The sequence below is a fragment of the Nyctereutes procyonoides genome, unplaced genomic scaffold (assembly GCF_905146905.1).
Source record: "Nyctereutes procyonoides isolate TBG_1078 unplaced genomic scaffold, NYPRO_anot_genome, whole genome shotgun sequence".
NCBI classification, from domain to species: domain Eukaryota; kingdom Metazoa; phylum Chordata; class Mammalia; order Carnivora; family Canidae; genus Nyctereutes; species Nyctereutes procyonoides.
Window position 1 is genome coordinate 20338598 of NW_026575131.1, and position 27747 is coordinate 20366344.

Here is a 27747-nt window from a genome sequence, read left to right on the forward strand (position 1 = left end):
CCCTGGGTGGCGCAGCGGTTTAGCGCCTGCCTTTAGCCCAGGGCGTGATCCTGGAGACCCGGGATCGAATCCCACGTCAGGCTCCCAGTGCATGGGGCCTGCTTCTCCCTCTGCCTATGTCTCTGCCTCTCTCTCTCTCTCTCTCTCTGTGTGTAACTATCATAAATAAATAAAAATTAAAAAAAAAAAAAAAAGCCTCACTGAGCCTCAGTTTCCTAATTAGTAAAGTGGAAATAATGACACCAACTTGTCAGGGTTGCTATAAGGATTAGAGATAGCATAAGCAAAAACCGTCTCATAGAACACATCCTCAATAAAAGGAGGCCATTTTTACCTTAATATCATTAAATCAGAGGGAAGATTCCTGGTGAACACTTCAAACTCGTTAACCTGATCCATCCGGGGTGTATTTATTGTCGCGCTGATGTGTCCTCGGCCACAGCTACGTACTGGGAGAAGGTGGCATCGAATTCAGAGAACATGAAAACAGCTTCTGATTCCGGGGTTCTTTAATTTCCCACAACTCTGGTTGTGTGTCTTTCTAGGAAGGGTCATCATCAATACATATACCCCCCTCACTGCTCTCTCTCCCAGGCAAAGAAGAGTGGATCTGATCAGAGTTGTTTTGTCTTCAAAGTCTGGGGAATTCAGAAAGCAAGGGTACTGGTTTTAGAACTCCATGAGAACAAAGGCTTTGTCTAGAATGACCACTGATGTATCCTCATCAGCTGAAAGAGGTTGTGCAATGAACCTTTGTTGATTAAAAAAATTATAAATCCTCTGAGGTTGTTATATGTCTGTGTCAGGGTTTCTCGGCTTTGACTCTGGTGACATTTTGGGCTAGATAATTCGTTGTTGTGGGGCTATCCTGTGCCCTCGAGGAGGTTCCATAGCTGTCCTGGCTTTTACTTACTAGATGCCAGTGGCATCCCCCTCAGGTGTGACAACTGAAAATGTCTCCAGATGTTGCCATCTGTCCCCTGGGAGGCAACATCTCACGTCCAGATGAGTACCTTTGGACTGCAGAGTGAGGGTTTGGTTAGGGTTCTATTGGGAGGTTTAGGGTGTAACATGAATAGAGTAAAAAGACTTTTAAAAGATATGAGAATATACCGTGTACCTGAGATGAGTAAAATATTTCTTTGCTTGAAATCAATGGCGAGCATTTTTCTTCCAGTTGCTACAACTCTCTTTCAGAGTAACAGGGAGGAGGGGATGTGGGGCTGCTGGCTCCCAGGGCTACAGCTTTGCCACGAGCAGCCTACATTGCTACTTTAAGAAACGGTAACAGTAGACGCTGCAGCTTCTGGTTCAACTTTGAACCGGCAGGCCCAGGACAGACTGACCTGCTTACAAGACAGATTATTTTAAAATCTCAGCCTGTTTACCCTGTTAAAATGGATTCTGTGGATATGGCCCAGTTTTGCACGTTAAGGATGTCCCAGGTCAGGCATGAGGTATTTTTCAGTGACTGTTGGGATCAGATTTGGCTCATAGAAGAATGCTGTTCCCAGAGCTGGCCAAGCCACCCACTTACTACCATCAGAAGTTTCTGGCACCGGTTTCCTTACTTTGAAACTTGGACACCCATTAAACTATCTAGCAGCTAGAAGAGATCCTTAAGATCTCAGAATCCAACCTTCTCCATTAAGGAATTAGGAAGCCAGAGGCGCCTGGGTGGCTTGGGTCATGATCTCGGGCTCCCCGCTCAGTGGGGAGTCTGCTTCTCCATCTCCAACCTGCTTGTAATCTGTCTCACTCTCTCTCTGTCAAATAAAACAAAATTAGGAAACCAGAGTCCATAGTAGCTGACATATTTCCTTCAAACGCCAATACATCAGCATGAAATCTTAATCAGAATTGACCTATTGAGGGTGATCCTGTTGGTTTTAGTGAGAACCTTTTCTACTCAGCTCTACTGGAAAGACTGTTCTTAGAGAGCTGGGTGGCCAGGATTCGATGCTGTAAAGGAGATAGAATGTTTAACACACGAGCAGCAGTGGAGTCCCTGCACACTAGCTCTTGATACTATTATCTTACACAGATGGCTCTGCCTTGTTTTATTCTAGAGTCCCTTCTTGGACTCTGGAAACTAGATTTGTTTAAAAAAAAAAACAAACAAACAAACTTGAACAGTGAAACTGAAGGGCCCTAAATAATTTTGTATGATTGTTTCCTACACTAGAATAAAATCAAAGACCAGAATGTAGAGACAAAGCCATTTAAAAAGCATAGAAAGGAAATGTCCATCAGAAACTTTTTCCAGGTTAAATGGTATTGTCCTCACATTGTATTAAGTTGACATATGCTGTCTGAGGCGAATATTCAAATACTCATTCTACACAGTTACAAATTGAAGTGTGACTTTAAGAAATAGTAGAAAAAATTGATATACACAGTTTTTAAAAAGGGCAAAGTACATTTCCTTCCTTTGGACCCTAACAGAGCCCTGTATATACTCTCCTATGTGCTTTGAGTGATCCAGAGATCATATTTGAGCATATTTGGCATATTTGGTGAGCATACTGGGCATATTTGGTGGAGAGGTCAGCTGAACTTTTCAAAGGGGGGAAAAAACTCAGCATTGGAATCGCGCCAGTAGATTTTCATATAAAAGCAAAAGATTTTCATATGAAAATCTACCCAGAAGAAGTTCAAGGTCTGTTTTAGGGTCTTTTTTTTTTTTTTAATCCTTTTATAGTTGAAGCCATAAATAGAGTAAAAACCTGCATTAAATAGTAAATTAATATTTATCCAAGTCAAAACAGGCTCTGGAGTGATGGATAGATATATCTGGGGCTAGGTGCTGATTTATATAAATAAATATTTTAAATATATATGTATATATATATTTATAAATTTATAAATCATATTCATGATTTACCACACTCTTCAACATAGTTATTTAGGCTTCAGGTCTGCCAAGATAATGTGATCATGCTAGATATTGTGAATTTACTTTAAAGAGAAATGATATCCAGCATATTTATAAACAGCTAGAAAAGAGTTGTAAGCCCAATGCATTAGGGTAGCTTTATTTATCAGAGCTGACCAATTTAACGCAGTCCTTTGTTTATCCCCAGACTAGTTTACAATTGTGCTTCCTTAGTGACCTTCAAGCAAGGAAACTGTATTGAGAAGTGTAATTTTTTCCTATTCCAGTTAGATACCAGGGAGCACTTATTGGTTTATAGTTGCAGCAGTAGAGTCTGTAGAGCCCTGTCATGCATGTGTCATGCACACCTCATACCTGGGCATGATCCTTTTCTTTGCTATCCTTTCTGTCTCTGAGCTCTGTGAGTTCTGTACGTATCTCTATTGTGCAATCGTTTTACGACTTTCTAGAAAGTACAACATCTTGAAGTTCCATGGGATCTGTGTCTTTGAGGGTCAGTGGCTGGTAAAGCTAATTTTTTATAGGTTCTGGATCCTCATGGGTTGACTATGAGCCAGTCATATTCTCTCAGCAAGGCTCATTTCCCACCTCACAACCAGACATGGGGCTTTCAAGCATTATTTGAGTGGTGAATTTTTATCTTTGGCCTGATATTCCTGAATCCTGACAGTCTCAAGTAAGAACTTCAGTACAGGGAGAAGGAAAAGGTAGCAGGACTTGGAGAATCTTAACTTCTAAGGATTGATGAGACTGTGTCATGTTCCCCCTAATCCCAGGAAATGGTGCGAGGTAAAGCCAGTCCCTAGTGCCCGATTTTTCTGGTGAATAAACCTGTAGTATGTTGCCATCTAGTGGACCATATGGCAAACTAAAGATTAATGTATTCTGACCACAGAGTTACTCAAAACTAATTAAATCAGCCGGAGAAAATAACCGAAAGAATTTTTCTAAAAGTAAGTGTTGGGGAAATACATGCAAATTTCAGGTGAAACTAAAGTTGACCTTTAGTAATCATGTTTTCTGAAAGCTGTCAACAGAAGGTTACTCTTTCTTAAGAGCTGGTGAAGATTTACCACCAGGGAATTGACAAGTTTTTCTAATATGTAAAGAAAGGGTCCAGGATCCTGTGATTTCACTGTAGCTGTATGGTGGGCACAGTTTCATATCCAAAGTCCTAGCAAAAGGCTTGGTTATTACAGGGTTATTTCAGTATTTTTAATTTTTTTTTAAAGATTTTATTTATTCATTCATGAGATACACAGAGAGAGGGAGAGAGAGGCAGAGACACAGGCAGAGGGAGAAGCAGGCTCCATGCAAGGAGCCCCACGTGGGACTCAATCCCGGGACTCCAGAATCATGCCCTGGGCCAAAGGCAGGCTAGGCTCTAAACCGCTGAGCCACCCAGGGATCCCTGAATGTTATTTTTTTTAAGTTTCCAATATCTTTCTTATGTGCATTTCCTTATTTTAAATAAATTTCCACAGAATAAATATGCTTACTTTTAGGAGAAGCAGATGCATGACTTCACAAAGCAGGAATTTTACATTTTAAATGCTAAATAACATCCCAGTAATGTCTGATTCTGTGGTTTCAGACCTAATTTGTATGAAAACCTGCAAACTGACTTTCATGAACATTGACTATTTATTTTGCTTGTTTCTCTGCTCTTTTGCTTATGTTTGCCTAGATCCCTCCCTGGTGCCACAGCAGCTGAGTGTGCATCAAATCTGAAGAAAATCTACACAGTACAAACAGTACAGGTAAGATCAAGAAATGGACAGGCCAGATTGACATGGTATGTGTTGGAGATGTAATCCTCCAACCAGAAAATGGCTGTCTGCTGGGAGTCCCCACCCAGGGCTCTGTCCGGGTATCAGTTCTCAGGTCCATTTTTCTGGAGCTGTGCTTAACTAAGTGTAACCCAGAGCACACATCCAAGTGGCCTGCTCTTCTCTTGTGACCTGCTAAAACTCATTAACTACTTAAATATTTCACAGACCCTCGGGAGCAGCAGACTATGGTGTGTCCCCACATGGATCTTTATACGCACTCAAATAACAGCTTGGTCACTCCCTCTCTGAGCTCTGTTTCCCTTCTCTAGGAGGCAGTAGCACCTCCTCTGCAGGGTTATCTAAGGTTACAGGTCACATAGGAAGAGCAAGTGAGTGTGGTGGACGTGAAAGTGGAAGGTATCAACCCTCTTTCCTACTTTACATTTAGCTTCCATTATCCTAAATTGAGCAAGTATCAACCCCTTTAGTTTCTGTAAAGTTTACAGAAGAAGGGCACCCCGTCTGGAATGGTTGGGAAGAGTGAGTAAGAAGATACTGTGGTTTCTGTGCTGAGCAGAATATCTGATACGTAGTAGGTTCTCAACACATGTAAGCTCTTCCTTCTATCAGTTCTTTCTCTTAGCCAACCCTTATGAAGAAAATTTCTGAAAAACCTGGTTGATTTAGTTGATCACATTTCCATTTTCCTCAAAAGCAGAGTCTATCAAGTGTATCCCCTTTTTGAGGTTAATGCACTGTTATAGACAGAATAAGGATTTAAGGCTGGTTTCTAGTTGCAGTGCTTCTATGTCTGATACTTTCTGGAAGGGCCAGATTTAAAGTTTTCCTGTTATGCCTCTAAATCTTTTAGTCAGTCTTCCAACAATTTTGTTACATGGGCATCTAGATTGTGTCCCTTAGATAGTTTCTCACATTTAGAAGTAGCACAAAGATCCTTCTTTCAGAACTTTTCCCAATATCTGGTTCAGAAAATTGGATATTCTTAGGTGCCATGCAAGGCCACTGAGCCAGGTGTAAAGATACAGTCCAGACCATAGGCCATTTCTGATCTCGTTGGGAAAATGGCATAAGCATGTGGAAAGCAAAAGAACAGTGCTGCTGTAAATAATCATGCAGTGCCAAGTACAAGCAGTGTCACAAGGCAGCACGTGGGCCACTGTCCAGAGGGATAAATGCTCTCAGATTCCCGGAAAGGCTTCCCCTCACTTCTTCCCTGTGGTTACCTCTTCACAGCAGTCATTGTATAAACCTCAGAGCACTTGATTTTGAAGCCTGTCTTCACATGGAAGTTCTTAGATCCCTTTGACTTTTGGAGGTACTCATTAGATTTTTTACATTCCATTATGACATTGGGTCATCAGAGCTCTGCCTGGGATTCTAGGGCAGACATTGGTAAAATCAGATCAAGGTGTCCGTTTGTTTCCCTGAACCTGTATGACCAGAGTATTTGACTGAGCCTTGGCATCCAGCAGCAAGTTAGACAGGGTCTTCAGGGACCAATTTTTAAAGTTCCCAGGTTCACACATACTAGGAAATACTTTCTTAAAAACTATATTGGGGGACACCTGGGTGACTCAGCGGTTGAGTGTCTGCCTCCATTTCAGGGCATGATCCTGAAGTTCTGGGATCAAGTCCCACATCAGGCTCCCTGCAGCAAGTCTGCTTCTCCCTCTGCCTATGTCTCTGCCTCCTTACTCATGTCTCTAATGAATAAATAAATAAATAAAATCTTTAAAAAACAACCTATATTGGGAGATAATTTGTACTCAGTAGATGTAGATTTCATAAGTGTGAAATTTGGTAAGCTTTGACAAAGGTATGCAGAGATATAATCATAACCCAGATCAAGATAAAAAGATTTGCATCATGTCAGAAAGTTCCTCCATGCCCTTCCATTCAATCCTTCTCTTCCAGAAGCAACCTGTATTCACATTTCTATCCCCATATATTTGTTTTGTTGTTTATGGAATGTCCTATAAATGGAATCATATAGTCCCATACTCTACTGTGTCTATTATTCCTTTCTCTCAATAAAAACTGAAGGATTGGGGTACCTGGGTGGCTCAGTTGATTAAAAAGCTGACTCCTGATTTCAGCTCAGGTCATGATCTGAGGGTCCTGGGATTAAGCCCCCCTCTCAGGCTTTCCACTGAGCAAGGAGTCTGCTTGGGGCTTCTCTCTCTCCCTCTCCCTCTGCTCCTCCTTTCCTCATTCTCTCTCTTCCTAAAATAAATAAATCTTTTATATAAATAAATGCATACTGAAGGATTAAAGGAATGAATGAGAAGTTAATATATGAACCGCTTTCCTGAACCACAACAGATACTTGCGTTAAGGATCCTTTAGGCTGTAGGCCATGTTCTCAGTGGAGGCAAAAACTGATCCTTGGTGGGGTGAAAAATCCTACTGTTCTTATCGTAGGTAAAGCACAGATACATATCTAGTACATAAGCTAATATACAGCTTTGCTGTGGTATTAACATTTCACAAGGGACTGATTAGGAAAAAGGGCTCTTTGGGATGGGCTGGAGGGCTGTGATAATGAAACACCGCCCTAACTGGTCAGGAAGTTCATATCTCTGATGCCTCTGCCTGCTTGGGTTTCCTTATCTGCCAGACAGAGATAATAACGTTGCCTTACTCCCTAAGATTGAGCAAGGGTTACATGAGATTGCACGTGGTATTGGATGCTACCCCTGGGCGTCATCAGTTGACTGGTGAGGACGTGGGAAAGGATGTAGAGTAGCCTCACTGCCTGGATTTCTGTCCCAGATCTGCTACTTAGCCCCAGCAAGTTGCTTAACTTCTCTGTATCTGCTTACTCATCTGCAAGATGGAAACAATCTTGATACTGATTATATCATGAGGCCCTGAGAATGAAATGACACAAGGAGGTGAAAAGCCCATAGTAAGGGTCCAATAGCAATAACAGGCTCATCTGCCATTACTCACCAATTTCTACTGGAGCATCCTTTTGTGTTTTCCTCAGTCATGTTTACTGTCAGACAGCTGACAGCTGTGCAATTCTACTTTTCAATGATTGATTTCAAACAGTTATTCCCCAGACTATGCCACTGCTGATACCCCTACTCATTTAACCAATTGGTAACTTTTGGGATTCCAGCCTGTGAGTGTCCTGAACATTTGGGAATAGTCCTTAGTATTTAACAATAGGTTTTGGTGCCAGTTTTAAAGTCATTTGAGGACATCCTTTGGTTCCCCTGTGTTTTTATTCTTTGATTATATAGTGATTCTTGGACCCTTGCTCTTTCAGCACCAAAACTACATCCCTAATTGTGTCCATGATTTTTCCCCATCTCCGTTTGGGTGAAATAGAATCATGGGTTATTAAGGACTGCATTATATATAAGGATATGATATGTCTTTTTGTACTTTGAGGCCCTTCAGCAAATCAGAGTTGTGGATAGCGGTGGAGGAAGAAGTGTTATTCTCATTTATTAGTTACCGAGAGTGAGGCTGAGATGTATGTGCTCCAGAATATCCAGTGGAAACGCTAATCTTGCATGTCTCAGGGACTAAAACTCCCACCCCTTCTAGGTCAGTTTTCTTCCTTTCACTCTGCCATGAGTGAGAGATGGGGGGGCGGTGAGGGGAGGCGCGTGCCTCCAGACGGCCCACTGACCCCTGCTGAGGACACTCTCACTGTAGCCAACAATAATTCTCTTTGCTTTGAGTTAAATTTATTTCCTACTTTCCTGCCTTTCTTGGAAAATTCCATTTTTCATCTAGTTGTGTTTTCCAGATGCTTATTGATTCCTTTTACTCTTTTGTAAACATTTCCAAATTTTCCACATTTCTCCTGTGTTTTTATGTCCTAAATGGATGCAGTACAGAATAGAGCAAGCCTGATTTTTACCTGTGGAAGAATGAAGAGTTACCTGCCAAATATGATTTGCAAGGGAGGGCTCCCTCAGCCCCACTCTCTTTCAGCCTTGCTGCCACAAAACCAGCAATCCCACCCCTGAAACCTCATTCTTCTACAACATTCTATCCTACCTCGGTCATTTGTGTTATCCCCTTCAAGATTTTGCCACACTGTGTCCCACTTGTGCTGTGTTCTACCCAGTATTTCCCATAAATTGGCTGACTTTTTACTTAAATTTACATAATACAGAAACTTCATGTTTTTTCTGTAAATGGATATCCGGCATCGTTTATCATAAACAGAAATCTTCGTCAAAAATACATACAATCTGTTAAAATGAAGAGGATTCTCCTTCTGTACCTGTGTACTGCCAGTGATAATGACGTCATCCCTCATCAGAAGGTGGGAAGTTGTGCTATTATAGATCATTAAGTTAGGATGACAGATTGCCTTCTTCCAAACCTTTAGGGAGTGAGGGCTATCCCTTTCAGAGAAAGAGGCTTATGTTATAGGTCAGTGCTGGTAATGAAGAATGATGTAAAGACTGATTCAAATTTTGAACACAGTCGGGCAGCCCACAGTGGGTGGCATCCTGCAATAGAATGACCTGGAATGAACCACTTGGGTGAAAAGAGGGGACCAAGGAAGGAAGGGAGACGCACTGTATTAAAGAAACAGATAGAAGGACTTGCAGCCAGGTCTACTTCATAGATCTATCGAATAGAGACTTAATTTTGAGTAAGACAGGGTTCCTTATCATTTAATTTATTCATTATGTGTATAATGAGATCAGCATTTGTTGTCCCAACCCATTTGTGCAAAAATAGAATCGCAGTCAGGTTACCCACATCCTCCCTCTCTGCTGGCTTGCCAGCACAGGGGATGGGGAGAGGGTGGGGGTAGGTATTGTGTGGGTGGGGCCAAAGGGGGAAATTAAGCCTTGCACAGTGAAAGAAATTTAGTCACTTCCCATGTTAAATTCAGTCCCCAAAGAGGATCACAATATGCCACCCCCCAAAATGCCACTTTAGTGTGAGAATTATGTTGAGCTGAAGGTGATGGAGAAACAGCAGCGAAGGATCCCTCTGTTCTCCTGTCTGCTTAATATCAAGGCATAAATTTCCCTTTTAAGGGTAGCAAACTTACCTGTACAAACATCCATTTGGACAGGTAGCCCCCTCTCTTGCCACTCGAGTCTGCACAGCAGACCTTACTGCACAGCTGTTTCTACCGTCTGTGTCCTAGTCACCTACCCCAACTGACCACCTGTAAGGAGTCCCAAACCCCTTTTCCTTTATCCATTCACTTTTTAGAGTTTATCACCCTTTGTTATAATGGCACGTAAGCTTCTGAGTCCAGCCACTTTCTTTGGGCTTTCATGTCCATTCTCTGAAGCCCCTGTGCACTTCAAAGTATTAACACTAATAAAGAAACATATACCATTGTGCCTTGTTCAGGAAGCAGGGTGCACACTGCTCTGATGTGTTTCCCCAGGCTTTTCTCTGGGCTCTCTCCTCTCAAAGTTTGAATTCCACTTAGCTCTCCAGTTCAGACTTTGTGATTTACTCAGTGACTTCCTATGCGGTGAGCGATTACTCTAACCCCCTATCCTTTGTTTTATCTATGTGATGATCAGTTCTCCAGACTCTGGTTCTTTCTTTAAGTCAGGCCCTTTTGGAATTACAAACAAAGCCCATTTCTCTCTCAAGTACCCAGCTCTTGCAGATCAGAAGCACTTTGCTTTCAGCCTACTGTGTCTGCTGTCAGTTAAAAACATCCTTTAAATTCTTGCTTTGTTTGTTCTTGGTTCTTTCTGTCCTCCCCACAAATATCATTGATTCAGTTGATGGGAAGCAAGCTCCAGACAACTAGAAATTCATTCCTATTGAATGGAAATATTTGTTTATTATTTAAAAAAATATTCTCCTGCTTTACATGCTGTGACCCTCAGAAGAAATTCTGGACTTTGGGGTTTTTTTTTTTTGGTTGGGGGATGGTTTGCTGAGTGTTTTTGTTTTATTTCACACCTGCTTGTCTGTCACAACATGGCATTTTTTTTTCTAGTATTTTCAAGTATGTTCTCTTTTTCTTTTTACATTCCAATAAAAACTTGAGGAGGATATTTTTCAGTTTTTCTGGTAGTGAATGATGACCTATTTGGCAGAAGACTAGCAGGTAGAGTATAATTGCTCCAACCACAACCAGTAGATGAGGGCTTTATCAAGGGGTCACACTGTCCAGTGATTCTAACTACACCTTGCTTCCTTACTTGAGACATATCACAAATTCTCACTTCACCTTTAATCATTAAATTAATCCAATGAAATAGCCGTATCTACCTGCTACATAGAGGAGGAAATTAGGTTTCAGAGGCTCCATGAGTTGTGAAGGGATCCTGAGAACCTCGGTCCTGAATCCAGGTTGATTTTGTTGGATTTACAATTCCACTGGGCAGCCATCGTCCCTGCCTTCACTCTTCAAGGATAGTGCCAGAAGGATGCTTGAGAGCTTACCCATCAAGGCGCAGACCCCTTAGGCAAGGTGTAGACCCCATGGCCCTCATACATCCAGTTCAGTTCCCCAGGGGTGCATCACAGTGCCTGCCTGTAACGGGTGCCTGCAAATGTTGACCAAATGAGCAATGCCCGACTTTTATACCTTTTGTCGTCTGGGGGGGATCATTTAGGCTTTTAAGAAAAGCACTTAGCCATTATTTATAAATGCTGTGCTAACTTTTACTTCAACCTACTATTTGCAGGCCACTTTGAATTAATTCTAAGAATTCTAAGAATTAATTACAAAGCCATTAGGCTTTTGAAATCTATTGCAAGTTTCTATCTATAGTAAAATTTAGGTATTTCAACAAAGATAAAAATGCATTTCAGAGAATATGATCGTGAATGCTCAAGCTTCCAGTGAAATAGCCCTTTTACTTTCACAAAGTAGTGGGGGATAGTCTCAGGAGCTCTGTGATGCTGGATTCTTTCCTCAGGCTATTTGACCATCATGTATATAATCGTCCCCCCTCATCCAACAGGGGTGCATTCTAAGACTCCCAGTGGATGCCTAAAACACTGCATAGTACTGAAGTTTATACATAGTAGGATTTTTTCCCCATACATACATACCTATGATAAAGTTTAATTTATAAATTGGGTACAGTAAGAAATTAACAATAATAATAAAATACAATTGTAACTATATACTGTAAAAAGTGATGTGAATGTAGTCTCTCTCTCTCTCTCTCTCTCTCTCTCTCTCTCTCTCAGAATATCTTATGGTACTGTAGCCACATTTCCTATGATGATGTGAGATCATGAAAAGCCTACATGGCAAGGTGAATGACATAGGCACGTGATGTAGTAGTAAGCTACTATATAGACCTTCTGATGTTATGTCAGAAGGAGGATCATTTGCTCCTGGGCCGCATTTTACTATGGATAACTAATTTAACAAATATTCCACATATTGGTTGAGGCTTGCAACAAGGAAACAGACCAATTTAGTGCTGCATACTTTTTCAATGGGGCTCTTTTCAGTGACGTCACCGGATATTTTGCTCCTGTTTTATGTTCATGCACAAATGTATAAATATGTGCCTTAATAACTGCCTTAAGTCAGTCTATTGCTGTACCTTCTTGGGCTGTAATCTCCTCCTATCAGATTTGCCAAAACTAAAAAAATCATTTGTCTGTTTATTTTCAAGAGAAACTGTTAAAGCCATGAACTTTAGCATGATCCTTAGAGTGTTTTCTTTTTGGACGAGGAGAAGCACTGTGTCACTCTTTTTTGAAGTGCTTCAGATACTCGGTGAAATGCCAGGGCCCAAGAACTTTGGCAGGGAGTGGTGAGGGTGACTACTCTGGTTGAGGTGCTCCATTGGAAGGCCTGAAGTGTAACAACACCAAAGTCCTTTTAGTTAAAGCAGGGATTTTAATTCTAGCATAATTTTATCCATAAATTCTACACAGATCACTGCCACACCATTGGAGAAGTCCCAGACTAGAGCTAACCAGCATACTCAATGTGGTTAAGCGAATCTCCTGACAGGAAGACATCTTCAATAGGCATCCTTCATTCTGTGACTCCTTGACCTGGTCCATGGCTTCCAAGAGGAGAAAGATGTGCCTAAAGCATAGTAGTCAAAGGAAATGGCACAGTGGTTAAGATCACATTTTGGAATCAAACTGTGTGGCTTCAAATTCCACCTCTCTCTGTTCACACTCACACCACAGGCAAATATTGGAGTCATGTTATCATTTGCACTAATGGTAAACCATTTATTAAGTAAATACTTCTATAAGGACAGATACTTGTTTGAGGATGTGCTGTTACTACTGATTTTCAGCTATTCTCTGTATAGTGCCATGTTAGTATAAGGGATCCAAGTATTTTTTTTATTTTAATTTATCTGAGAGAGAGAGAGAGAGAGACAAGTAGTGAGAGAATGAGCAAGGAGGAGAGGCAGCAGCTCCCTGTTCAACAGGGAGCCTGAGGCAGGGCTCGATCCCAGGATCCTGGGATCATGACCCGGCCCAAAGTCAGATACTTAACCAACTGAACCATGTAGGTGGCCCAGGGATCAAGGTATTCTACTGTCAGGTGGTTTCTGATTTCAGTTTTATCTTACATGTCATTGTTGCTTTCCTTGCAATTAATTCAGCTTTAATTTTTATACCAGATAGGCTTGAACAACTCAAGGATTATCATTCAGCATACATGAAATTTAATTCCACTGCTCCACTACAGAAGCCCTGGGACTTATTTTTCTGGTTGTTCTGCTGTTTGTGCTGTTTTCCTCAGATCTACTAGACTTTACTTACCTTATTGTACAGAGTGATACTTCTTATTTGTGTAGTAACTCTATGCATAGAGTTCATAATATAGTGGTATGATGGCCTATTCCAAACAATCTGGGAGGGGCTTTTTTATTTGAAAACTCAATCCTTGTCCTAATCCTTGTGGTCATACCAAATGCTTACTTTTAGACAGATTAGTTTCTGTGCCTGCATTATGTATAAAACAAGAATAATAATTGCGACCCCTCATGAGGTTGTCAGTAGGGCAGATCACATGGATTTGTAGAAGTTCATAGACCAAATCCTGGCACTATTAGTACCTATACCTTTACTATGGTTACTATAATTCTTAATTATATACTATATATTATATATATTATATAATAAATTATATATATTATATAATTCTTAATTATATACTATATATTATATAATATTATATATTATATTACTATAATTCTTAATCTGTTTTTGTCCACCAGCTACTTTGTGTCTGAGTTAGTTCCAGCTGCCATAACAGAATATTATAGGCTGGGGAGCTTGACCAGTAGATACTGATTTCTCACAGTTCTGGAGGCTATAAGTTCAAGATCAGAGTGCTTGTATGGTTGGGTTCTGGTAAAGGCCATCTTCCTGGTTTATAGACAGGAAGACGGTTTATAGTTTATAGCTCTCTTGTATCCTCACATCATAGAGAAAAAGAGGGTTTGTTCTCTTCTTTTTCATGTCAGGACACTAATCTCATCGTAGGGGCTCTGTCTTTCTGACCTGATTACCTCCTCTTTAGACCACACATCCTAATACCATCCTATGGGAGGCTAGGGTGTCAGTATATAAATTTGGGGAGGACACAAACATGCAGTCCTATATTTTGGACAACTTGTTTTAGTAACTACTCCCTTTTCCTTCTAGGAGGGGAATGGAGAGAGTACATAAAGTGATCCCTCTCTGCCTCCTCCTCTGTGAGCCATCCCCTAATCCAAAGCAGAACAGTTTCCTTCTGGGCTTAGAAAGAAGACAGTCTGTGTTAAAAGGAAATATGGTTCACTACATATATTCAGCACTTGAGTCTGTGTTAGATACCATCCACTTGCCAGAAAAGTCAATAGCAAGGTCCATGCCCAGTTTTACATGGAGATACATGGCATAGGGAGGTTTGCTTAATAACTATTGCTTCCTGTGAAGCATAGAACTTGGCCCAACATCAGCAAGGAAAGTTCTTTAATGCTATGTTACAATTTGTAACAGAAAACTAGAAGGATTACTGAAAAGGAAATCTATTTTGAATGGATAGGACTTAATGAGAATCTGATTTTTTTCTTGTTTTCTTGAATGCATTAATTTTATAATCTAGTGGCATAGCGAATCAATACTGGGTATATTAAACAAGGTGTTTTTCTTTTGAAGATATTCTGGAGTGTGTACAATAACATCCCTCCTGTGACTAGCCTGCCTTTGAGATGTAGTTATCATTTAATGAGAGGAGAGAGGCGACCACTTTGGTAAGTGTATAACTTGTAATTTGAAGTTAAGGTGGGAGGGAAATGGTTGTGAACCTCATAAAATATTTACTTCATGCCAAATTGGAATGCCAAAGTCATTTTCTCCTGGTAATGATGGAAAGTAATTTTAGCTCTTACTTAATTATGAACGAAGCCGCTGCCCACTTTCCTCTTCACCCTGGGATCCACAATGATGAGTAGGTTTCTCAGTGTTCCCCACTGAACACCCCATTGTGGTCTCACCAAAAATAGGCCATTGTTAGCACGCCAAAGTTATGATGCAGCTCTTCGTATGGGGTGTTGCTTCATTTTGGTTTGTTTTCTCATTTGCACGATAATGGCCTGGATAGTGAACTGAAAAAGCTTCTAGACTCATGGGAGATGAGAGGAACAGATGAAGTATCCATGTCTATACTGTATGATTGATCTTCAGAGACATCTCTCACATGGACCACATAGAAAGTGTGGGAGATAGGTCAGGGCCCAGGGTCTAGATCCTTCTTTAATACCTTGGTGTAGTGATGAGGGTAGAAGATGATAAGCCAGTTTGTTTAACTGGAGTCCCAAATAAAGATATAACATATAAGAATTTATTCTTATGTCCTGTGTGTGTGTGTATTTAAGATACATTTATCTTGTATGTATATAAGAATATATCTCTTATATGTAAATTTATATATATAAATATATAAATAAAGAGTAAATTTTTATATTGTGTCCCTCAGCCATTCTAAGTAACTGAGATGTCCGTTGGTAGGGCTGAATTGTGCCATACCTGAGCACTCAAATTTCATTAGGAATCTCATGCTCTCCATCAGGTTTGCTTTGCTTTCCTCTGGGTTGCTGTAGTTTTTCAGACAGGCTCTCCCATTTGTGGTGGCAGAGTGGCTTTCATGAGTTCCAGTCTTACGCCCTCCAAGTTTGTCACTGTTAACCTTCACCAGACCCAGTAAGATGCCAGGGCTGGCTGTCATTGGCCAACCATGGGTCCTTTACATCCCTGGCCAATCACAAGGACAGAAAGGGGCGGTATTTTCATAGGCAAACCTGGATCATCAGCCCATCTTTGAGGCTGGGATGCAGAATCAACCCTATTGGAGTGGGTCTGATGGAAAAGTAGGGAACAAGTAGCTCCATAAAAGGAAACTGGGGTGCTTTTACCAGACAAGCAAGCAGATACTACACAGGAAAACACAGCAGATGCCCACCACAGGGACCAAGTCTCCTATAAGGCATACAGTGCGAGGTTGATATGAGAATCAGACAAGGCAATGTCATGAATGTGGTACTAAAACAGAAAGTCCTTCACGCATGTAAAGCACTTGCATTGATTTGTTCATCCCCAGATAGCATAGGGGATGCTTCTTCAGGGTGAGAGGCTAGTATCCCATTGCCCACCTGTCACCACTGTGTGGCCACTGAATCCCACTTTCTTCCCTCCCCATCTTCACCCCCTTTCTCTTTCTTTCATTTGCCTCCTTTTCCAGTGAAGGGACTGGGGGGAGAGTTTATTTTAAGAATGCTCCATTGTTTGTTGATTTTAATGTCATCTGCTGTTAAACTAGATGCATGTAGAATTACTTAATCCTTGAGTGTAATTTTAAACCTTGGTCTCCAATCCAGGGAAGAGGAGAGTAATGCCAAGGGTGGCGTATGGAAGATGAAAGTCCCCAAGGACAGCACGGTAGGTTTGTTCTGATCCTCTTCTAGAACTGGCTGTGGTTGGGATTGTTGTTGACTGCCTATGGTGAGCATCTTGTACTTTTTAGGCAATCCACTTGGTAGTCTCAGAATAGGACTGGGGATGAGAAAGTCTGTTCTGACCTTCATGATTTTCTGCCCCACAGTGTCACCTTGAAAATGTAGTATCACATTTCTTTATACTACTATATATGTAGTAGTAGTACTATTAAAAATTCTGAAGAGCTACATGCTTCTAAACTTGACAGAAAGGCTGATTGTGACAGCCATTTCCTCACCAGCCATGACTAAGATGTGGATGTTGGTATACATGGTGAGAAGCAGATTCCTGACCACCAAAAGCTTGTCCTTCCTCCACTGAAGTTGGTGCAGAGACAGGGGATGCTTAGGAGTCTATCTTACCATTCTTTGTGGTTCATGTGGGGCTGTACCCAGCCTCTCTGAGGGTCTCATGAGAGCCTTGTTGGTAGGACGGCCTGTTGAGACAACTAGTTTCTAGTGGCCAAGCTTCAGAAACTGAGATTTTCTAGAATAGGCTCAAATTTATCATACCGACAAAAGTGAACGTTCAAACCCATTCTTAAGCTTTGGGAAACCAAAACAGTTCTTTGAAAATGGATGAAAGGGCAGAAGCTACCAGAGTCACCTTTTCATGGTTTCTTTCATGTGGATAAGCTCAAAGAATTGCAGTGTCTCCTGAGACCCATAGGTTTGAGTCATTTCCCTGTAAGTCATTTCCCTAACCTCTTAAAGAGTGACCAGATTTATTTGTTAATGATGCAGACTATCATCAAGATGCATAGCTCCAGGATTTGCCTGTTATTTGGCTTTTATAAAAAATGTCAGGGGAGTCAACAACCAGGCAAGGCCTGTGAAAATCCTCCTGTCATTCTTTGAAAGGAGAGAACATAAGTTGTTTTTAATTTCAATGAGGGCACGGTTTCCTTTTCATGTGCTTTATTGACTCACCCCAGACTTTGAGTTCTGGTAGAGACAATTGTGATGTCAGCATGTGGTGAGCAGTAGCTGACGGGCACATTTGCCCTTTCTCTCCTTGGCCATATGCAGTCACAAATAATAACATGTCCATGTCTGTACAAGTGTCCTCTTCATTCACTGTCACTTGTGGAGGAGTGGGAGTCTGGTGGGCCAAAGCTGTCTGATGTCACAACGGGGAAGGGCACTTCCCCTCCCCCCTAACTTCCTTGCAACGCCCTCAACTTCATCATGAACAGTGTAAGACACCGCAGGTGGGATGTAGAAAATGGAGAGGATGATTTCCAGAAGGGAGACAAGCAGAGCCAAAGGGAGCATCTAGGAAAAGGAAAATAAAATCCTCCTTGAGGACTGAAAGGTCATGGTGTTTAACTGCTGTCATCTTGGTTAAAAATTCAGCTAGGCTGCTTTCAGCTTATTAGAACATAGTAATAAACACTATTATTAATAGTTAATATGTAGCAAGCACCTGGCATAGAGCAGACATGCAGCTATTTATGGAACGGATCTTAAATGTTAGTTTTTTTTGCTGCAGTCACAATGCTAAGCCCGTTGAATGCATTTGTTGACTAATTTCATGGTCACAACAACCCTGGGAGGTCAGCTCGTTGTTATTCCCTGCTCACCTACAGAAACTGATGCTCCCAGGGGTTGATAACCTGTCCCATCACAGACTAAACAGCCTGTCAGGATTAAAATTCAGTTCTGGGAGAATTCAGGGCCTGAAAAATCTGGCAAGGAATATGAATGGAACCAAGAACTTTTCGAGGGGGAATAACTGGAAGAACTTTCAGGCCTCCAGTTACCCCTGGGTGCATGCTGGCTGGTAACTGGATGGCCTTAATAGATCTTGGGTCGAAGGGACTCCAGGTTTCTCACTTGGGCACGTGTACCAATTCTTCTAGGGAGAGGCATGCATACCCACATCAAATTCTACCTCTTAACGTAAATAGTCTGTCTCCGGTGGATGGAAATTTCTAAGTATTCACTAAACCAGAAATTTCCCTAAGTGCTCATCACTTTGGTAACCTTTTAAATACCTCATAAACTGCAGGAAAACAGAAGGAAGGGAGGGTTTTGGAGAGAATGATTTTACTAATAGCATTCAACTATCATCAATTGATACATTTTCAATCAGTGAAAGCTAAAGAAATTGGAACATGATAAGTCACTTGAAAGCATTCCCCATTCTTTTGAACTTCATCACAGGTTTCCCTAGAGATTCACTTTGTGGCTTTGGACACAAAGTTTTATGGACACGGTTTGTGACTTTGGATCCCTCCTATCTATCTGTGGAAAGTTACTTGTAAAACGATATAGTATATGCCACAATTGTGAGTGTTGACACCTGTGACCTGGGGATGTCTGCGGGTGCCAAATATGGGCATGAACAGTGCATGTGAAGCTGAGTAAAATGTGACTTGTTCAGCTCCTGAAGATACTCGTCTAAAAATACATGTGTTGTTATTGGTTTTTTGTTTTTGTTTTTTATTTTATTTTACTTTATTTTATTTTACTTTATTTTATTTTTTGGTTTTGTTTGTTGTTTTTTTATTCTTTTCCCATGCCAGTCCACAGTTTGGAAAGAGTTGTTGTTAGCGACAATCGGGGAACAGTTCACAGGCTGTGCCGCTGCAGGTAAAGAAGCTCATGCCGTCAGTCACCCACTCGTGTGTGCTTGGCTTGTGCTTGTCACTTGGAGAAGTTTGTTTCTGTGTGTTTGACTTTTGACATCTTTTGAAGTCATTTACTTGGTTAACTGTGAAGTTACAGGGGTTTTTTCATGTGACCATGGCGTTTCATGTTACGTGTGTGTACATGTGCATGTTTCTGTGTATTACATGTATGTACATATGTATATGTGCATATATCTTTCCCTACATAGCTCATCTTAATAGTATCCTCAAACATCTGTCCAAAAGAAATAGGCAGAAAGAAAAGAAAATTTGGTTCTTAACACAGTTTGGGGTAGGTTTCTCATTCTAGTTCCTCCAGAGGGGTAAGTTTTCTGTGGTGTCTGGCAGCGTGGGGAGTGAGGCAAGCACAGTTTTTTCTGTACTTCTCCCCAACCCCCACTAGTTTTTCTCCCTCCTGTCCGACTCTTGGGCTCCTGCTCAGACACTCACAAAGGCTAGTGGGGATGTGCTCAACATTAGGACTTATGACCCCACAATTGAAGCTAAAATATAAGGTCCTCAGGCATTTTCAAATACTGAGTGAACTTCTCAGAGCCTCCGTAAGTCCATTTTAATTTTGCTTTGTGTTTATCATGAAACCATCCAAAAAGGAGACGAACTGAATTGCTTGTGTAACGTTTTGTTTTCTTTGTGGCTAATGCCTTCCGAATGCTCCTGAGGTAACATTTAGAATAACACTTTACCTATTCAGTTTTCAGTTAAAACATTTTTTTCTTAGCTAATTAGTACTGATTAATTAGTCCTCAGATGTCTCAGACGGGGCTGTGGCAAGCTTCACATTCACCTACTAGCAGTTTCAATAATTCTCCTTTTGTTTTGCTTCCTTATTACACCAGTATTCATTCCCTTAAGACAAAACCTGGGTTAAGATGAAATTGTCTTCAAAGTACACATTCCTTCTGTTTTAACAGGGAATAGTTAGCAACTTCACAATATGGAGCCAAAAATACGTCCTAGGTATAATTATAAACACATAAATCCCTGGGAGAGGAAGTTTCCTGTGCGAATTATTCCTGTTTCCAGAACCAGGGAAAATAGTCTAAGTAATAATAAACAGGCAGGATTGAGTAAAGAAGGACTGTTGTTCCATGGTTGACTTAGGAAATGAGTGCACCATTAACTGTCTGTTAAGCATTAGCTCTTCCATTACCCCAGCTCTGCCACCTGGAGCAAGTCAGCCAGTCTCTCTGGGCCTTGCTTTCCCCATCTTTAAACAGTGGCTCCTCCTAGCTCTTATACTGCCAGTACCCTAAAATAATTAGGGTTTTGCTGGTCAATTCTACTTTTGAATATTACATGTTTGCTGACGGATCTGCCTTTGCATAAGAGTTGCAGCCTTTTACCACGCCGTTTCTGAAAGTGCTCTGCTAGTAGGAGCCGCCTAGTTACCAAAAGCCAAGCCAAACTGAAATCCTGAAGGCTCAGCAGATTCAGCAGCCATCCATTACAGCACCCTCTGGCCAATAGTGTAGAAATGGGCTATCCCCAAAGACAGGAGAATGCTGTTTCCCTAAAAGGCTGATCTAGTGTCTTCATGGCCATTCTTGAGAATGCTAATGAAAATGGCGTGAGCAGGGCTTCCCGCTTCACTTGCTGATTTTCTGTTCACATAGAAGTTCTGATTGTGAGCTCGAGCAAGTATACATTGAAGGCATAAATTCAAAAATAAGAAACCTGAACCAAAACGGAATTTTCAACCCAACAGTGTTTCTTGCAGCTAAGGGATGGCTGTTTTTTTAGAAATTTTGATTTTAATAAAGTGTGACATATCTACAAAAAAGTACACAAATTGTAATGTGTATAACTTGATAAATATTCACAAAGTAAACATCCAGATCCGTAACTGCATCCAGATCAGGGAACAAGCAGAACATTACCCACTGCCCCAAATCCTTTCTTGCCCTCCCTCCCCGCAAAGGTGGCCACCAATGGCCTGCTTCTGATACCATAGGCTGATTTTGCCTGTTTTCAAACATTTATATAAGTGGCATCACTTAGCGTCAAGTCATACACATTTAGCCAGGATCAAATTCATTTTAAAAGAAAAGAAGGAAGAAAGGGAGGGAGGGAAGGAAGGAATACACAAAGGAATTACTTTACTGAAGATGAATGCCTTTGGTAAACTGGATGGGCCCTCCTTTAAATTGTATCAGAATACTAGGATGTTTTAACCCCCAGGCAGACAACTGGAAAAATTGATGGTATAAATATTTAGATGCACAGATTGAGAGCAAATTAGGCAAATTGCACAAAGCTTATTAACTACAGCAAAAGTTCCGAATTTTGATAATGCTCATCTTCTGCATTTTACTTATAGATGCTGAGCATGCAAGTACAGAGGGTCGACCCTGTATCATTAATAGGGTGTGAGCACATAAACCAGGAGTAAAAACTCTTTACTCCTGTCATTTTGCTGCAAAATAACGTACACAAAATAGGCGCAAGGAAGCATATGAACGGGTACAAAACCCTTTCTATCCAGCCACCATTCTCCCAATACTTACAAAGGAGGCCCCAACCCAGAATTTAAAAATAAATTTAAAATAAATTAAAAACCTACATTAATCAATATCAGTGAATGCTTTCATGTCCATTCACAGAAGCACTAGAAGAGCAGAGCTACACTCAGAAGATATTTACTCGTATTTTATATACGGTGCTGACAGATGAGTATTGGTTCCTTAACTCAAAGTTCAAAATGCCAAAACCTGGCAGGGAATGGCCAGAGAGGGAGCACTGGAGAGCAATAAGAATTGAAAGGACAGACAAGCAAACCACAAAAAAAAAAAAAAAAAAAAAAAAAAAAAGAAAGAAAGGAAGAAAAAGAAAAAGAAAACCAGCATGAGCAACTTGGAGAACCTACAGTCTGGGTCCAGTTAGTATTGGGGCAAATAGCACTAACCACCCCACGATCTCTGAACACTTGGCAGGCAGTCAGGAGAAATACTTGCTGTTCTTAACAAAGACAGTCAAGCATCGAGGAAAAAGTTCATTTGAGTTCACTTGGCTTTCAGAGGACAGAGCATTATGCAACCCATTTTAGAAAAAGTCTCATCAAAACAGGCTAAGAAGAAATAAGTCAAAAAAGCTTTGGTAACACGTTAAAAAGGATAAATTACTTATCTGGAAAAATTCGTTTGGCTGGAACATGATGTTTATCTAAGTCCCTGGATCAACATAATGTGCCTGTTAACAGCTTTTTTGTCCACTAACTTGCTTTTGTCCAGCGACTCCCCTTAGAAAAACAGTATTTATTTTGTGTTCTCTTGTCCCACCTTCTTTTTATGATCTGATCCATAATTTACAGCTAAGATGAGAAGTGCTTAAAAAACAACACAGACAGACCGGGAATTATCACCCATTTCTTTCTTCTCTGCCTTCCCCCCAGATGACGAAGTAATAGGAGTCAGCGTCAGCGTTCGGGACCGGGAGGATGTCGTCCAAGTCTGGAATGTAAATGCCTCTGTAGTGGGTGAAGCCACTGTGCTAGAAAAGATCTATGAACTTCTGCCCCACATATCTTTTAAAGCCGTATTTTATAAACGTAAGTCTTTATTTTCAGTTATTAATTTCTAGCTTATTCTATCAATACTCTTAAAGACGGAGTCGATGTTGCACGTGAGGTAAAGGTAGAATAACTCCAAATTCCGTAATCCAGAAAATAACTCCTAAAATACGCATAAGTGTTTCAAAAGACGAAAGTTCAAGTCTCAAGAAATTAAAATGAGATTTTACTGTCACCTGAACACATGGATCAGAAAAGGTGACGCGTATTTTATTTGTTATTTCAGATTTTTAAAACTGATCTTAAATTTGTCATGCTCAGGAAAAAAACTACCTTCTATTTGAAGCAACAATAACAAAAATGTTATTGTATGAGCTGGCAGGTAAGACATTCAATCATCCCTTCATAAACAGGAATTTATAATGTATAACATCTGTATTTGTGGAGGAACTTGTTCTGAGCGCAGGGGTGATTGAATGTCCTACTGAAATGCTAATACTTCCTCATTACGGGAGACCGTGACACAGAACGAAAGAGAATTCACGCACGGTGGTGAAATGTTAACAGTATGAATAGCTGTGTGGACCCATTGTTTCCATCATGATTCATGTTCATTGCTTTTGTGTGCTCTTTTGAAAAAGTCATCTTTTTTCATAATGAAAACAGCTTAGTGCTATTAAACTAATGTTTGGTAGATCAAACTGCAGGTTACACTTTTAACAGTGGGTTCGAGGAAAGTATTGACAGCACTACACATACATCTGATAAATTCCTATTTCCCAAACTGTTCCAAGAGTCAGTAACCCAATTTTTGTTAATTGTGTGGTATTTCATTGATTCTAAGATGCCTTTGATGATAAGTATTATTTTACTATTACTAAGAAAGAAAAATAAAAGGCTCCCAATTAAACTATGATGCATTATTGATTCTAGGGTTCTTCCAGTGTGGGCTGGGGAGCGCATCTTAGTCTTATTGAAATACACTCCATTATCGTTTAACTTTTTCCAAACCCTTGCCAAAAAGAGAGAAAAAAAAAAAGCAAACGTTCTTTTGGGATCGTCTTGGTATGATAGAGGTTATTAAAACAAAGGCCTCCCTCAAAGGAATCATAAAATCACAGGCTAAATGATTTAGATTTTAAGCAACAAGACTGGTATGTTGCTGCAGATATTCAGCAGGTGCTTAGCTTCTGAATTTTCAATGAAAGTTTAAATAAAAGAGACAGGAGGATGGCCCTGCAGAAGTCGATTCTTAGCTGTACAGTGTGGAAATTGCACATTTGTAGATGCAACTTTCAGTTGGGGAACATTAATTGTATTTTCAGCCTAGATATTAATTAAAAGGTCACCAAGGGTCTTTTCTTGTTTTTCTACTTCACAAGACTAACTTCCTGGAAGAAAATGTATTTCATGGCCATTTATGAATGGGGCTACAACATTCGTTACTGCGTTTGAACCAGCTCCACATTTGACTCAAAAGGAGAGAGAAGCAATTTGGAGTCATCAAGTCAGGCACTCTGAATTTTTGTTCCCCTTCAACTGTGTGACCTCAAGCAAGTCACACCTTCTCATCCTTTTACTTTCTGGTCAAAATATTGAGGAGGTTGGTCTTAAATGATCTCCAAGGTTCCTTCTACTTCAAAATTCTCTGATTAAATTTCTAAGTAACACGGTTAGCAGCAGGTCCAAGATGATAGGAGTATTTCACTAGAAAATTAAGCCACAGAGTAGTTAGGCTAGTTGTTAGGGCAGTGGTAATAATCAGGTAAGACGGAACAAGGATGAGTCACTGCTTAGTTGTGATGGCTTGGAGGGAGGGGAAAGGCAAGCCAAATAAGGGGGAGAAGTTGCAACCTGGCCAGTTGAATCAAGCTGAATAGATGCCCTAAAGATAGATGCCATTGTGAAGTTTGTGAGTAATGCAGAACTGGCTAGGGTCTCCGTAGAAATCCATATTTTAATGGCATAAATTAACATTTAAAGACTCAGAGATTATTCAAATAAAAATTTGAATTGGAAAAAACAAGCAATTCTCTTTATTTTATATAAAGCAGGCAGTCCTTTACTCAGTAGGATTATTGTACACCACGTGCTGCAGAATTGATTTGGAAAAATGAGGTTTGGGCAGAATTCTTATTCACAGCATGATGAAGAACAGTCGTAGGGTGAGCTAAGTTAGCAATGGCCAACTCCATGCTTTTATTCTGTCTTGTTAAAAGGATCCTGGTGTAAGTATTCACAAGGGTACAGAAGCCAGGTGACATGGCAGGTTTTCCATGTAGAAGGAGCCCAAGCGCATTTGGTCAAGGCCTCCAGCAGGGGAGATGAGGAGTGGGCTCTTGTTTGGTTATACATGATTTGGATACAGATGAATTATTTGACTGAGATACTCACAGTGTACAGAGACGCTTCCCCCCACCCCAGCCTATGCTTCCCCCATGCCGATTCTGTTCCGTTCTTCAGAGCAGCTGAATGACATCTTTTCTGATGTGAGAATACTTAGAGCAGAGGTTGGCAAAGTATGAACCTTATGCCAGTACTGCCCCCTCCTTGTCTTCTTTGGTAGGGGCTGCAGCTAAGAATGGTTTTTCACATTTTTAAATGGTTGGAAAAAATCAAGGGAAGAACGACATTTCGTAACACATGAAAACTGTATGAAATTCAAATTTCAGTGTCCATATATAGATAAAGCGTATTGGCACCTAGCAGTGCCCATTTGTGCACATTTCGCGTATGGCTGCTTTAGTGCTAACAGTGGCAGAGTTCATCATTAGGACAGAGAACCTGTGGCCTGCAAAGTATAAATTATTTATTCTCTGCCCCTTTCCAGAGCAAGTTCTCTTGACTCCTGGTTTCAAGAATTCTATATTCTTTTTTAGCCAAGGCTCACCTAAGGCTGAAAGAACGTCTCTCGCAGGCCTCCCCTATTTCTGAACGTTCTATTCTGTCTTCACAGCCTGTCACAGTCGCAGGACTTCAGTATCTCAGCCATGACCGCCCCAGACTGTCCCTCACATTTAGAGTAATAAAAAATCTCTGGACAGTCCATATCTCTTGATTTATCCCTTGGAGCCCAGCATCACTGAGAGGTCTGGGGCTTCTCCTTTGACTCTGCAACACTGTATATTTTACTGCAGAACAGCCCATGTTTGCTTCGGTCCTGGCCCTAAAAGTCTGCTTTAAAAAGAAAAAAAAAAAACATAAAAGGTTAAATATTTGTGAAGTTCTACATGCAAAAAGCATTCTGTTAAATCATTTTTGGTTGTAGGCTATCCTTAGGAATTTGGCCAGCCCAGCGTAACCCTGGGAGCTGTAGGGTACACTTTGCCCAGGTTTCATCCAACTGAAGAACAGGTTGGGGTAAACATCCAGGATGATCCTGGGGGGAGATGGTCCCTTGCCCACCCTTTTACCCCTTCAGACACTAGTCTGAAGAATCCAATCTATATTCAAAGCAGAGAAATAGGAGGGGCTTGACAGGTGAAATGGGCCAGCCCATCGGTGCCTTCCCAGGACGTGCCATTCACTGCCCATAGGGGGAGGGTGTAGGGAGACAAAGCACAGAGAATTCTGAGTTGCCTTTGGCTTTATCAGACCCAAGCCTCAGGGACCTTTCCCCTCAAAAGAAGAGGATCTGCCCTGCCTTCATGATGATGCTTAGCCAGATTCTAGGAAAAGAGGACTTTGACACTTGGCCTTTTTTGCCTTGGAGAAAATGTTATATATTTTATGAATGTCTCATTTCTCACTTCTACTTTATAAAATTTTAAGTCTTTGAACAATATTTTGATAGCATATTTTTTTTATTCTAGCATTCCTAACTGTATTAGTGATTTGCAAGCCAGACAACAGGACTGGAAAAAAAAATCAAAACCATTGGAAAAAATAAAAAACCCATCGGTTTTAGGAAATTTCACTTCCCACAGAGAGGGTTCTCAGAGGTGGGGTGGGGGGCATAATACGATTGCTTACCCCGTTGTGTTCTTTGCTTTGCTTTATTTTTGTTTTATTTTATTTTTAAAGATAGGTCTGTGCATGGCCCCGGCGTGGGTAACATTGGGTTCCCCTGCCCCATGCATCCTGTGGGGTGCATCCCCCACCCCATAGCACTGAAGGCCCCACATACTCTCTTCATCAGCCCGTGGGGATTACTCATCCTCTCGGCACAGCAAGAAGAAACAGGCAGCATGCCCATTGCTTGTTTATTCCTTGTTTTAATTTTCATGATTACGTTTCTCAGGAAATGCACGCCTTAGCTAACAGTTACTGGCACAAAAAAAGGTATTTGCGTTCTTGCCAGCCTTTGGGAAAACTGAATGAGATGCCTTAGAGAAGGGTTGCCCCATCCTTTGCTTAAAGTTTTCTTTCCTTTTTTTCTTTTTTGTTTTTTTCTGTCCTTTAGCCCATGAAGAGCATCATGCTTTTGAAGGTGGACGTGGAAAACACTAATTGCACACTCTGTAAAGAATTCTTTGTCCTTTGCTGATTGGTTTTGGAAACGGTCTTAACAGGAGGGAGAGTGAAGAGAAGACTTGCCGAAGCCCGATGCTGGTCCATTTAGAGTGGGTTTCTGTCCTTGCAGATGGGGCAATTAGGGCTCAAAGTGGCAGGTGGGGTGGGGGTGGGGGGCTGTGTGGGTTTCTACCGTCACATTACCTGCTTTTTTTTTTTTTTTTTTGGCTTTCTAAATTCTCTGTTCTTTCCACTCTGGGTTTTTTTTTTTTTTTTTTTGTCCTTTTAAATTTCCTTATTCAGTCTAATTATTGTTTTCTACACTCCCCTTTCACTGAGGCACAAGAAATCGGTTTCCCTTTAAGTAGCTCTGCTGTACCTAGTTAATGAGAATATGCCTAATCGTGACAATACTGCTTTTGAAAACCACAGTGTACTTGCAGGAATACCAGCTTGGTGAAACCTGTCTTGATTATTTGTTGTGACACATTCCTACACACTGTGCACTGGGCATTGTTTT

At 40.9% G+C, this 27747-nt stretch overlaps 1 protein-coding gene across 2 annotated transcripts in view; it reads left to right on the plus strand.

The window, feature by feature from the left end:
- EIF4E3 (eukaryotic translation initiation factor 4E family member 3) overlaps window positions 1–27379 on the plus strand; it is a 40662-nt gene extending 13283 nt beyond the window's left edge. For both annotated transcript variants that reach the window (XM_055344617.1, XM_055344616.1), the window contains exons 2-7: window positions 4584–4656; window positions 14782–14876; window positions 16500–16560; window positions 19145–19211; window positions 22659–22814; window positions 27178–27379. In XM_055344617.1, the coding sequence (XP_055200592.1) occupies window positions 14851–14876; window positions 16500–16560; window positions 19145–19211; window positions 22659–22814; window positions 27178–27224 (357 nt within the window). In that variant the 5' untranslated portion in view covers window positions 4584–4656; window positions 14782–14850 and the 3' untranslated portion in view covers window positions 27225–27379. The remainder of the gene's footprint in view (window positions 1–4583; window positions 4657–14781; window positions 14877–16499; window positions 16561–19144; window positions 19212–22658; window positions 22815–27177) is intronic.
- The last annotated feature ends 368 nt before the right edge of the window (window positions 27380–27747 follow it).